The 14362-nt window shown below is 37.8% G+C and overlaps 1 protein-coding gene across 1 annotated transcript in view; it reads left to right on the forward strand.

Moving 5' to 3' along the window:
• Positions 1-14362, forward strand: part of WNK3 (WNK lysine deficient protein kinase 3) — a 145959-nt gene that overhangs the window by 16387 nt on the left and 115210 nt on the right. The window contains exons 2-3 of the mRNA XM_073799048.1: positions 13120-13292; positions 14068-14288. Coding sequence (XP_073655149.1) covers positions 13120-13292; positions 14068-14288 — 394 coding nt within the window. The remainder of the gene's footprint in view (positions 1-13119; positions 13293-14067; positions 14289-14362) is intronic.

Genomic DNA, 14362 nt, shown 5'->3' on the forward strand with positions numbered 1-14362 from the left:
GGTGCAAATGATTTTCACCTCTTGATTTGGATATTCTGAATATGTCGGCTATCTCCCACATGGTATAACATTGATTGTTCTCAATGAATGTCTCGATTTGATGGTTATCAACTTCAACTGGTCTACCCAACTGTAGAGCATCGTCCAGCGAGAACTCTCCAGCACGAAACTTCGCAAACCACTTTTGACATGTTCGATCAATCACAGCACCTTCTCCATACACTGCACCAATCGTTTTTTGCATTTCGGTTGCGTTTTTACCTTTCTTGAAATAATAAAGTATAATATGCCAAAAATGTTGCTTTTTTTCCTTCCATCTTCAATATTAGAATCACTACACAAAAATTCACCAATTTTGATAAGAGTTTTTTTTAAATGCACGCTGATATGACAGCTGTCACATACAATCTAACAAAATTGTTTGAATGAAGTTAAAGACTATTAAGTGCTACTAGAGCCATCTTATGGAAAAAACTGGCCAAACCTGTGGCCAACCCGATAGAAGGAATTTAGTACCTATCTTAAGACATTAGGGAAATAACAGTAAAAGAAAGCAAAATAAAGGAAGAGGGAATTAATAAAGATACCTGAAATCAAAAATTATAAATAGATATGAAATTCTAATATTTTGGACTCTCTGAAAAATGATTAATAAACCTGATGAAAGAAAATATGAGGGCAAAAAATACATGAGAGAAGATATGAGAAATGCAACATAGCCAGCTCTGGAAGAGTAAAAGAATTATAAGAGAATATGATGTGGACATTTGACAACAAATTTTCCTAACATTTTCATATGAAACATTTCAAATATAGAACAAAGTTGAAAATCTTAGAACATTCGTAATATCTGCTGTCTAGATTCTACCTTTCACATTGATAACACAGTTTAAATCTTAAGTAATGGATTACTCCTAATCAAAATATAAACCCAAAATGTACAGGAGAAAAAGAAAAGTTAAATAGGCCAGTTATTAAGACGATGTAGAGAGGGGATTTAAGCTCTTTTTTTCCCCCTCTTAATACCAGGGCAAGGAAGCATCCCAAGAACTTGCAATGCGAAATTGTTTATAATAAAGAAAACTTGGATCAGTCTAAATGCCCATCAATGAGTGAATGGCTAAATTGTGTTAGAACTATCTAATGAGATATTATAGAATAGTTAAACTAGAACTATACATATCAAAATACATAAATATAAAAAATGTAATATTGAGCAAAATAATTTGCAAAAGGACACATACCATGTGATAACCAATTATATCTCCTACAGTAGCAAGGAATAATTGGAAATTGCAATTTTTAAAAAGTACTATTTACAGTAGCACCCAAAAATGAAATACTTAAGTATAAATAACAAAGTATGTGTAGAATCTGTATGCTGATAACTAAAAAACACTGTTAAAAGAAATCGAAGATCTCTATAAATGGATTGGTTGGTTGGAAGACTCACTGTTGCTAAGATGTTCATTCTCTCCATATGACCTAGAAATTCAAAACAATTATATCGGAATCCCAGCAGGAATGTTTTTACATGTTGACAAGCTGATTCTAAAACTAATATGGAAAGGCAAGGAACTAGAATAGCTGAAACAATTTTGATAAAGAAGAACAAGTTTGAAGAATTCATGTTAACTGATTTCTAGACTTACTCTAAAGGTATAGTAATAATACATGTATGGTATTGGCAAAAAGGTAGACACACAGATCAGTGGAACAAAACAGAGTTCAGAAATAGACCCAAACACATATGGTCAAGTGATTTTAAAAAGGAAAATGGTGCAATGTTAATTTGGCATAGAAAGGATGGTCTTTTCAACAAAAGGTGCCGGAACAATTGGACATACATATTCAAAAAAATGAATATTGACCTAACTCTCATACATTATACAAAGTTTAACTCAAAATAAATTATAGACCTAAAAAGTAAAACAAGAAACTAAAACTTCTAGAAGGAAACATATGAGAAAATCTTTTTGAAATTTTGGTTAGGCAGAGAGTTCTTGGATATAACAACAAAATCATGATCCAAAGAAAAAAATCAATAAATTGGACTTCATCAAAATTAAAATATTTTGCTCTAAGAAAGACATGTTAAGAGAATGAAAAGACAGTCCACAGACTGGCAAATAATATTTTCTTTCCTTTTTTAAAAAATTTATTTATTTTTGGCTGCGTTGGGTTTTCATCACCGCGCACGGGCTTTCTCTAGTTGCGGCAAGAGGGGGCTACTCTTCATTGCGGTGTGTGGGCTTCTCATTGTGGTGGCTTCTCTTGTTGCAGAGCACAGGCTCTAGGCGCACAGGCTTCAGTAGTTGTGGCTTGTGGACTCTAGAGTGCAGGCTCAGTAGTTGTGGCACACCGGCTTAGTTGCTCCACGGCATGTGGAATCTTCCCAGACCAGGGATCGAACCTGTGTCCTCTGCATTGGCAGGCAGATTAGTAACCACTGCGCCACCAGGGAAGTCCCCCTGGCAGAGAATATTTTCAAATCACATATGTGACAAAGGACTTGTGTCCAGAATCTATAAAGAACTCGCAAAACTTAACAAGGTAAAACAACCCAATTTTAAAATGGGCTAAAGATTTGAACAGTCATCTCACCAAAGAAGACAGATATATGGCAAGTAAGCGTTTGAGAAGATGCTTTAAATAAGGAAATTATATTGTTAGGGAAAAGGAAATTAAAACCATAATCTCATACTCCAATACAACTATTAGAATGGCTAAAACCAACCAAACCAGAAAAGCTACCTGACAGTACCAGCTGTTGGTGAGGATGAAGAATGCAGAGAAATTCTCATATATTGCTGTCTTTTTCTTATAAAGTTAAGCATACCTTATGACCAATCAATCCTACATGAGATAGTTACCCAAGAAAACCTATGTTCACACAAAGACGTGTACATGAATATATTTATAGTAGCTTTATTTATAATTACTCAAAACTGAAATCACCCAAATTCTCCTCATCTGGGGAATGGATAAGTCGACTATGTTTCATCCATAGGTGGAATACTATTCAACAATTAAAAGCAACAAACTATTGATACTTGCACAATAAGGATAAATCTAAAAGACATTATGCTAAGTGAAAGATGCCAGGCTCAAAGGCTTTCTTCTCATTTATAAGAGTTTCTAGAAAAGACAAAATTATAGGAATAATAAATAGATCAGTGGTTTCTAGAATTTAAGGGTGAGGTGAGAGTTTGACTATAAAGAGATGGTGCAAGGGAGTTTTTTCGGGGGAGTGATGGAACTGTTCTGTATTTTAATTGTGGCAGTGGTTACATGACTTTATGCATTTGTTGAAACTCATGAAACTGTACACCAAAAAGAGTCAATTTTACTAGATATAAACTTTAAAATAAAATTTAATATATGGCTCAGGAGAAAGAAGCTGAGAGACTATCAGCTCTTTCTCCCTACCCCCGGCCTGCACAAAAAAAATCTTACTGAAACTCTGGACAAATGGAAAGCCATGTTCTTAGATGGTTTTCAGATGCCAGTTTTATCCAAAATTTTATATATGTTTCCAATTAAGATTCCAGGGGATTCTATTTTATTTTATTTTGTATTTTATTGATTTACTTTTAAACTTTTTATTTTATATTGGAGTATAGTTGATTAACAATATTGTGCCAGTTTCAGCTGCACAACAAAGTGATTCAGTTACTCATATACACGTATCTATTCTTTTTCAAATTCCTTTCCCAATTAGGCCGCCACGTAATATTGAGCAGAGTTCCCTGTGCTATACAGCAGGTCCCCGTTGGCTATTCATTTTAAATATAGTACTGTGTACACATCAATCCCAAACTCTCTAATCATCTCTCCCCCCAATCCTTCCCTCCTGGCAACCACAAGTTCGATAAGTCTGTGAATCTGTTTCTGCTTTACAAGTAAGTTCATTTGTATCATTTTTTTAAGATTCCGCATATAAGGGATATCATACAATATTTCTCCCTCTCTGTCTGACCCACTTCACTCAGCACAACAATCTCCAGGTCCATCCATGTTGCCACAGATGGCGTTACTTCATTCTTTTTAATGGCCAAGTAACATTCCATTGTATATATGTACCACATCTTCTTCATCCATTCATCTGTTGATGGACATTTAGGTTGCTTCCATGCCTTGGCTATTGCTGCTGTTGTAAAGCTGCACTGAGCAGCTTATGGGATTTTAGTTCCACGACCAGGGATCAAACCCGGGCCCTTGGCAATGAGTGTGCAGAGTCCTAACCAGTGGACCACCAGGGTATTCCTGATTCTCTTTTATTTTAATTGAAAAAAATGATCTTAATTTTTTTATGGAATATAAATAGATTAGCCAAGAAAATAATGAAGAATAGGAAAGTGACTTAGTCTTACCAGTTATTAAACATACTGAAAGCTACTGCCATAGGAATAGACAGATTGGTGGAAGGAAGCAGAACCCATTGTAGCTGGAAATTTAATATACAACAAACATGTTCTTCAAGTCAGTGAGAAACGAATGGTTTAAGTGGTGCTAGCAAAACTGATTAACCATCTAGATGAGAATACTGCATGTACAGAAATGGATTCCAGATGGATTAAGAAGTTAAATATAAAAAGTAAAGTCTTAGAAGACTAAAATTTAGATATTTACATAAGAGATATTCAATAAAGTAAAAGATATTACTGAGTGACTATGGGGTGTACTAAATGGTCATTATCTGAAGAAAAGACTCTTCTGTGCCAGTCTTCTCCCCCTAACTTTCCAGATATAACTGCAGTTATTCATTTGTATATCTGTCTAGTCCTTTTTCAATACATTTAAATATATACTAGAAAGCATAGCATTGTTCGGGATGGTTCTTCTTTTATGTACAAAGTATATTATAAATTTTCTTTCAGATCGATTTTTTTCACTCACCAGTAGGTCTTAGAGATCTATCCACATTAGTACACATAGATCTAGCTCATTCGTTTAACTGTTACTTGTTTATAACCAAGTTTAGCATACTGTGACCCATTTGATCCTGGGCAGGTTACTTAACCACCTTAACCTCAGTTTTTTTTTTTTCCAAAATGGCGATGACAACAGTAGTGACTATCTCAAAGGGTTGTTGTAGGGACTAAATATGTCCATGCCTCTCTCTCGCTTTGTCACAGCTCACCCTTCCCCCTCCCCATATCCTCAAGTCCGTTCTGAAGTAGGTCCGTGTCTTTATTCCTGTCTTACCCCTAGGTTCTTCATGACATTTTTTTTCTTAAATTCCATATATATGTGTTAGCATACGGTATTTGTCTTTCTCTTTTGAAATTACGTCACTCTGTATGACAGACTCTAGGTCTATCCACCTCATTACAAATAACTCAATTTCGTTTCTTTTGATGGCTGAGTAATATTCCATTGTATATATGTGCCACATCTTCTTTATCCATTCATCTGTTGATGGACACTTAGGTTGTTTCCATCTCCAGGCTATTGTAAATAGAGCTGAAATGAACATTTTGGTACATGACTCTTTTTGAATTATGGTTTTCTCAGGTTATATGCCCAGTAGTGGGATTGCTGGGTCATATGGTAGTTCTATTTGTAGTTTTTTAAGGAACCTCCATACTGTTCTCCATAGTGGCTGTACCAATTCACATTCCCACCAGCAGTGCAGGAGTGTTCCCTTTTCTCCACACCCTCTCCAGCATTTATTGTTTCTAGATTTTTTGATGATGGCCATTCTGACTGGTGTGAGATGCTATCTCATTGTAGTTTTGATTTGCATTTCTCTAATGATTAATGATGTTGAGCATTCTTTCATGTGTTTGTTGGCAGTCTGTATATCTTCTTTGGAGAAATGTCTATTTAGGTCTTCTGCCCATTTTTGGATTGGGTTGTTTGTTTTTTTGTGATTGAGCTGCATGAGCTGCTTGTAAATTTTGGAAATTAATCCTTTGTCAGTTGCTTCATTTGCAAATATTTTCTCCCATTCTGAGGGTTGTCCTTTAGTCTTGTGTATGGTTTCCTGTGCTGTGCAAAAGCTTTGAAGTTTCATTAGGTCCCATTTGTTTATTTTTGTTTTTATTTCCATTTCTCTAGGAGGTGGGTCAAAAAGGATCTTGCTGTGGTTCATGTCATAGAGTGTTCTGCCTATGTTTTCCTCTAAGAGTTTGATAGTTTCTGGCCTTACATTTAGATCTTTAATCCATTTTGAGCTTATTTTTGTGCATGGTGTTAGGGAGTGATCTAATCTCATACTTTTACATGTACCTACCTGTCCAGTTTTCCCAGCACCACTTATTAAAAAGGCTTTCCTTTCTCCAGTGTACATTCCTGCCTCCTTTATCAAAGATAAGGTGACCATATGTGCGTGAGTTTATCTCTGGGCTTTCTATCCTGTTCCATTGATCTATCTTTCTGTTTTTGTGCCTGTACCATATTGTCTTGATTACTGTAGCTTTGCAGTATAGTCTGAAGTCAGGGAGCCTGATTCCTCCAGCTCTGTTTTTCGTTCTCAAGATTGCTTTGGCTATTCGGGGTCTTTTGTGTTTCCATACAAATTGTGAAATTTTTTGTTCTAGTTCTGTGAAAAATGCCAGTGGTAGTTTGATAGGGATTGCGTTGAATCTGTAGATTGCTTTGGGTAGTAAAGTCATTTTCCCAATGTTGATTCTTCCAATCCAAGAACATGGTATATCTCTCCATCTATTTGTATCATCTTTAATTTCTTTCATCAGTGTCTTATAATTTTCTGCATACAGGTCTTTTGTCTCCTTAGGTAGGTTTATTCCTAGATATATTATTCTTTTTGTTGCAATGGTAAATGGGAGTGTTTTCTTGATTTCCCTTTCAGAAGTTTCATCATTAGTGTATAGTAATGCAAGAGATTTCTGTGCATTAATTTTGTATCCTGCAACTTTACCAAATTCATTGATTAGTTCTAGTCGTTTTCTGGTAGCATGTTTAGGATTCTCTATGTATAGTATCATGTCATCTGCAAACAGTGACAGCTTTACTTCTTCTTTTCCGATTTGGATTCCTTTTATTTCCTTTTCTTCTCTGATTGCTGTGGCTAAAACTTCCAAAACTATATTGAATAAGAGTGGTAAGAGTGGGCAACCTTGTCTTGTTCCTGATCTTAGTGGAAATGCTTTCAGTTTTTCACCATTGAGGATGATGTTTGCTGTGGGTTTGTCATATATGGCATTCATTATGTTGAGGAAAGTTCCCTCTATGCCTACTTTCTGCAGGGTTTTTATCATAAATGTGTGTTGAATTTTGTTGAAAGCTTTCTCTGCATCTATTGAGATGATCGTATGGTTTTTCTCCATCAAGTTGTTAATATGGTTTATCACATTGATTGATTTGCATATATTGAAGAATCCTTGCAGTCCTGAAATAAACCCCACTTGATCATGGTGTATGATCCTTTTAATGTGCTGTTTGATTCTGTTTGCTAGTATTCTTTTGAGGATTTTTGCATCTGTGTTCATCAGTGATATTGGCATGTAGTTTTCTTTCTTTGTGACATTCTTGTCTGGTTTTGGTATCAGGGTGATGGTGGCCTCGTAGAATGAGTTTGGGAGTGTTCCTCCTCTCCAATTTTTTGGAAGAGTTTGAGAAGGATAGGTGTTAGCTCTTCTCTAAATGTTTGATAGGATTCACCTGTGAAGCCATCTGGTCCTGGACTTTTGTTTGTTAGAAGATTTTTAATCACAGTTTCAATTTCATTACTTGTGATTGGTCTGTTCATATTTTCTATTTCTTCCTGATTCAGTCTTGGCAGGTTGTGCATTTCTAAGAATTTGTCCATTTCTTCCAGGTTGTCCATTTTATTGGCATAGAGTTGCTTGTAGTAATCTCTCATGATCTTTTGTATTTCTGCAATGTCAGTTGTAACTTCTCCTTTTTCATTTCTAATTCTATTGATTTGAGTCTTCTCCCTTTTTTTCTTGATGAGTCTGGCTAATGGTTTATCTATTTTGTTTATCTTCTCAAAGAACCAGCTTTTAGTTTTATTGATCTTTGCTATTGTTTCCTTCATTTCTTTTTCATTTATTTCTGATCTGAATTTTATGATTTCTTTCCTTCTGCTAATTTTGGGTTTTTTTGGTTCTTCTTTCTCTAATTGCTTTAGGTGCAAGGTTAGGTTGTTTATTCGAGATGTTTCCTGTTTCTTAAGGGTGGATTGTATTGCTATAAACTTCCCTCTTAGAACTGCTTTTGCTGCATCCCATAGGTTTTGAGTCGTCATGTCTCCATGTCATTTGTTTCTAGGTGTTTTTTTATTTCCTCTTCGATTTCTTCAGTGATCACTTCGTTATTAAGTAGTGTAGTGTTTAGCCTCCATGTGTTTGTATTTTTTACAGATCTTTTCCTATAATTGATATCTAGTCTTATGGCATTGTGGTCGGAAAAGGTACTTGATACAATTTCAATTTTCTTAAATTTGCCAAGGCTTGACTTGTGATCAAGGATATGATCTATCCTGGAGAATCTTCCATGAGCACTTGAGAAAAATGTGTATTCTGTTGTTTTTGGATGGAGTGTCCTACAAATATCAATTAAGTGCATCTTGTTTAATGTATCATTTAAAGCTTGTGTTTCCTTATTTACTTTCATTTTGGATGATCTGTCCATTGGTGAAAGTGGGATGTTAAAGTCCCCTACTATGAATGTGTTATTGTTGATTTCCCCTTTTATGGCTGTTAGTATTTGCCTTATGTATTGAGGTGCTCCTATGTTGGGTGCATAAATATTTATCATTGTTATATCTTCTTCTTGGATCGATCCCTTGATCATTATATAGTGTCCTTCTTTGTCTCTTCTAATAGTCCTTATTTTAACGTCTATTTTGTCTGATATGAGAATTACTACTCCAGCTTTCTTTTGGTTTCCATTTGCATGGGATATCTTTTTCCATCCCCTTACTTTCTGTCTGTATGTGTCTCTAGGTCTGAAGTGGGTCTCTTGTAGACAGCAAATATATGGGTCTTGTTTTTGTATCCATTCAGCCAATCTGTGTCTTTTGGTGGGAGCATGTAGTCCGTTTACATTTAAGGTAATTATCGATATGTATGTTCCTATTCCCATATTCTATATTGTTTTGAGTTCGTTATTCTAGGTCTTTTCCTTCTTTTGTGTTTCTTGCCTAGAGAAGTTCCTTTAGCATTTGTTGTAAAGCTGGTTTGGTGGTGCTGAACTCTCTCAGATTTTGCTTGTCCATAAAGTTTTTAATTTCTCCATCAAATCTGAATGAGATCCTTGCTGGGTAGAGTAATCGTGGTTGTAGGTTTTTCTCTTTCATCACTTTCAGTATGTCCTGCCACTCCCTTCTGGCTTGCAGCGTTTCTGCTGAGAGATCAGCTGTTAACCTTATGGGGATTCCCTTGTGTGTTATTTTTCCCTTGCTACTTTTAATATGCTTTCTTTGTATTTAATTTTTGACAGTTTGATTAATATGTGTCTTCGCATATTTCTCCTTGGATTTATCCTGTATGGGACTTTCTGTGCTTCCTGGACTTGATTAACTATTTCCTTTCCCATATTAGGGAAGTTTTCAACTATAATGTCTTGAAATATTTTCTCAGTCCCTTTCTTTTTCTCTTCTTCTTCTGGAACCCCTATAATTCGAATGTTGGTGCATTTAATGTTGTCCCAGAGGTCTCTGAGACTGTCCTCAGTTCTTTTCATTCTTTTTTCTTTATTCTGCTCTGCAGTAGTTATTTCCACTATTTTATCTTCCAGGTCACTTATCCGTTCTTCTGCCTCAGTTATTCTGCTATTGATCCCATCTAGAGTATTTTTCTTTTGATTTATTGTGTTGTTCATCATTGTTTGTTTCATCTTTAGTTCTTCTAGGTCCTTGTTAAATGTTTCTTGCATTTTGTCTGTTCTGTTTCCAAGATTTTGGATCATCTTTACTGTCATTATTCTGAATTCTTTTTCAGGTAGACTGCCTATTTCCTCTTCATTTGTTAGGTCTGGTGCGTTTTTTATCTTGCTCCTTTATCTGCTGTGTGTTTTTCTATCTTCTCATTTTGCTTATCTTACTGTGTTTGGGGTCTCCTTTTCAGGCTGCAGGTACATAGTTCCTGTTGTTTTTGTTGTCTGTCCCCAGTGGCTAAGGTTGTTCAGTGGGTTTTGTAGGCTTCCTGGTGGAGGGGAGAAGTGCCTGTGTTCTGGTGGGTGACACTGGATCTTGTCTCTCTGGTGGGCAGGTCCACGTCTGGTGGTGTGTTTTGGGGTGTCTGTGGCCTTATTATGATTTTAGGCAGCCTCTCTGCTAATGGGTGGTGTTGTGTTCCTGTTTTGCTAGTTGTTTGGCATAGGGTGTCCAGCACTGTAGCTTGCTGGTCCTTGAGTGAAGCTGGGTTCTGGTGTTGAGCAGGAGATCTCTGGGAGATTTTCGCCTTTTGATATTATGTGAAGCTGCGTGGTCTCTTGTTGACCAGTGTCCTGAAGTTGGCTCTCCCACCTCAGAGGCACAGCACTGACTCCTGGCTGCAGCACCAAGAGCCTTTCATCCACATGGCTCAGAATAAAAGGGAGAAAAAGTAGAGAGAAAGAATTAGTAGAAGTAGGAAGAAAGAAAGAAAGAAAGAAAGGTAGGAAGGAAGAAAGAAGAAAAGAAGGAAAGAAGGAAAGGAGGAAAGAAAGAAAGGAAGGAGGGAGGGATGGAGGGAGGGACAGATGGTGGGAGGAAGGAAGGAAGGAAGAAAGGAGGGAAGGAAGGAAAAAAGAAAGAATGAAGGAAATAAATTAAAATAAAATAGAGTAAAATATAATAAAGTTATTAAATTAAAAAATAATTATTAAGAAAAAAAACTTTAAAAAAAACGGACGGATGGAACCTTAGGACAAATGGTGGAAGCAAATATATACAGACAAAATCTCATACAGAAGCATACATGTACACACTCACAAAAAGAGGAAATGGGGAAAAAATCATAAATCTTGCTCTCAAGGTCCACCTCCTCAATTTGGGATGATTCGTTGTCTAAAGGAGGGAAGGAAGTAAAGAAAGAAAGAAGATAAAGTAAAATAATATAGAGTTATTAAAATTAATTATTAAGAAAGAAAAAAAATTAAAGAAAAACCAAACAAAAAATGGACGGATAGAACCCTAGGACAAATGGTGGAAGCAAAGCTATACAGACAAAATCTCACACAGAAGGATACACATACACACTCACAAAAAGAGTAAAAGGGGAAAAAAATCATAAATGTTGCTCTCAAAGTACACCTCCTCAATTTGGGATGATTGGTTGTCTATTCAGGTATTCCACAGATGCAGGGTACATCAAGTTGATGGTCGAGCTTTAATCCGCTGCTCCTGAGGCTGCTGGGAGAGATTTCCCTTTCTCTTCTTTGTTCTCACAGCTCCCAGGGGTTCAGCTTTGGATTTGGCCCCGCCTCTGCGTGTAGGTCACCAGAGGGCGTCTGTTTTTCGCTCCGACAGGACGGGGTTAAAGGAGCCGCTGATTCGGGGGCTCTGGCTCACTCAGGCCGGGGGGAGGGAGGGGCCCGGAGTGTGGGGCGGGCCTGCAGCGGCAGAGGCCAGCATGATGTTGCACCAGTCTGAGGCGCGCCGTGTGTTCTCCCGGGGAAGTTGTCCCTGGATCCCGGGAACCCGGCAGTGGCGGGCCGCACAGTCTCCTGGGAAGGGAGGTGTAGATAGTGACCTGTGCTCGAACACAGGCTTCTTGGCGGCGGCAGCAGCAGGCTTAGCGTCTCCTGCCCATCTCTGGGGTCCGCGCCTTTAGCCGTGGCTCGCTCCCGTCTCTGGAGCTCCTTTAAGCAGCGCTCTTAATCCCCTCTCCTCGTGCACCAGGAAACAAAGAGGGAAGAAAAGGTCTCTTGCCTCTTCGGCAGCTCCAGAGCTTTACCCGGACTCCCTCTCAGCTAGCTGTGGTGCAGTAGCCCCCTTCAGGCTGTGTTCATGCCGCCAGCCTCAGTCCTCTCCCTGTGCTCTGACCAAAGCCGAGCCTCAGCTCACAACCCCGCCCGCCCTGGCGGGTGAGCAGACAAGCCTCTCAGCCTGGTGAGTGCCGGTCGGCACCGATCCTCTGTGCGGGAATCTCTCCGCTTTGCTCTCCGCACCCCTGTTGCTGCGCTCTCCTCCGCGTCTCCGAAGCTCCCCACCACCGCCACCTGCAGTCTCCGCCCGCAAAAGGGCTTCCTTGTGTGTGGAAACCTTTCCGCATTCAGCTCCCTCCCACTGGTGCAGTTCCCATCCCTATTCTTTTGTGTTTGTTTTTTCTTTTGCCCTACCCAGGTACGTGGGGAGTTTCTTGCCTTTTGGGAGGTCTGAGATCTTCTGCCAGCATTCAGTAGGTGTTCTAGGAGTTGTTCCACGTGTAGATGTATTTCTCGTGTATCTGTGGGGAGGAAGGTGATCTCTGCGTCTTACTCTTCTGCCATCTTCCCCTCCACCTCGGGAAACTTTCTTATTGTTTTGATTTTTTACTTTTTCTCACTTTGAGATACTGTTTTTCTTTTCCAGCAAGGGAATTTTTACTTACTATTTATTATTTATTTTTCCAGTTTTATTGAGATGTAGTTGACATATAACAATGTAGAAGTTTAAGGTATGCAACATAATGATTTGAGATATATATATAGTGAAATGATTATCACAAAAGTTTAGTTAACATCAAAGATATTGTTTTTCAAGGCATTGATTTATTATGTAGGTAGGTTTGTAACATAGTTATGAAATGTAACAACTGCTGCATTTTGCTGTATGAGAGGAGTCAAAGTAACTACCTAACAAAGAATATCAATGATTATATAGGTACTGAGAAAAGAATTGACAGGTGAAAATAGATACATACATATAATAAAATAAAGCACTCAGGGCTTCCCTGGTGGCTCAGTGGTTGATAGTCCGCCTGCCGATGCAGGGGACATGGGTTCGTGCCCCGGTTCGGGAAGATCCCACATGCCGTGGAGCGGCTGGGCCCGTGAGCCATGGCCGCTCGGCCTGCGCATCCGGAGCCTGTGCTCTGCAGCGGGAGAGGCCACAACAGTGAGGGGCCCGGGTACCGCAAAAAAATAAAAATAAAAAAATAAATAAAGCACTCATTTGAGTGTTGTTAGAAGTGTGCAAGAGAATTTCTAGACTTTAATTTGGAACTTGATCTTCCATTTTAGGACCGGAAATTAACCAAAGCTGAGCAGCAAAGGTTCAAGGAAGAAGCAGAGATGTTAAAGGGTCTCCAGCATCCCAATATAGTTCGATTCTATGATTCCTGGGAGTCTATACTAAAAGGAAAGAAATGTATTGTATTAGTGACTGAACTTATGACATCAGGAACCTTAAAGACGTAAGTTGACCCTGAAAGTGCCAATGGAGTTTTATTTGGAAATAATTTTCAGGATTCGCAAAAGTTGTTTGTAAAGTAACACTACTTGATTAAAGAATTTGTAGAATCTGAATCTAGTGACTATGTTTCAGGGCAGGTTAAAAAATTTTGATGTTAATGAAGTTTGTTAGAAAATACAGTGTTGAGAAATTAATATTTGTGGGATATCATAGAATTTTAGAATTAGAAATCATTATAGAGATAATATAATGCCATTTTGTAGAAGATGATGAAAGGTTGGGGACGTGGCCAGATTCACATATCTAGTGAGCAGTACTATGTAATTATAGTCTATTGTTTTGTTTCTGAATACAGTATTTCATTTGATGGTATAACCACTTATTTGTGGTTATTAAATGTGCGATGTACTTTTTCTGTTTCCTAGCATCTTTGCACTAAAATTTTACATAGTTAAACCCTCTGATGACTCTATTTAAGCCGTTATTAGGAGGTAGAGAGGACTTTGTTTTCAAAATTTTGATGCCATTCCACAAAAGGTCACTCTGATTGGAATGATTCTTGTTTTGAATTAAAAATGCTAAACTTAGTAGGATGTCTTCTCTAAGAATGAGGCTTTAGATTTAATAATTTTTTGTCATAACAGACAATAGAAGATAACTCAGTGATGGCAATCATAATATATATAGTATCAGCTAGCTTACATGATTTACCCTAATGTGCTCATACAGTAAGCTAGGTATGTTTGTTTACATGTGGTTTTTGTTTCTTTGTGTAGGTACTTAAAACGATTTAAAGTCATGAAACCAAAGGTCTTAAGGAGCTGGTGCAGGCAAATTTTAAAGGGGTTGCAGTTCTTGCACACTAGGACTCCTCCTATTATTCACCGGGATCTGAAGTGTGACAATATTTTCATCACGGGACCCACTGGATCTGTGAAGATTGGTGATCTAGGACTAGCCACCTTAATGCGCACATCATTTGCTAAAAGTGTCATCGGTGATTAACGTTTTATAGTTTGTTGGTTGCATAAAGACAGATCTTTTCAATTGTATATGTCTAGAACGGGGATC

This window comes from Tursiops truncatus, chromosome X, assembly GCF_011762595.2.
Source record: "Tursiops truncatus isolate mTurTru1 chromosome X, mTurTru1.mat.Y, whole genome shotgun sequence".
Lineage (NCBI taxonomy): Eukaryota > Metazoa > Chordata > Mammalia > Artiodactyla > Delphinidae > Tursiops > Tursiops truncatus.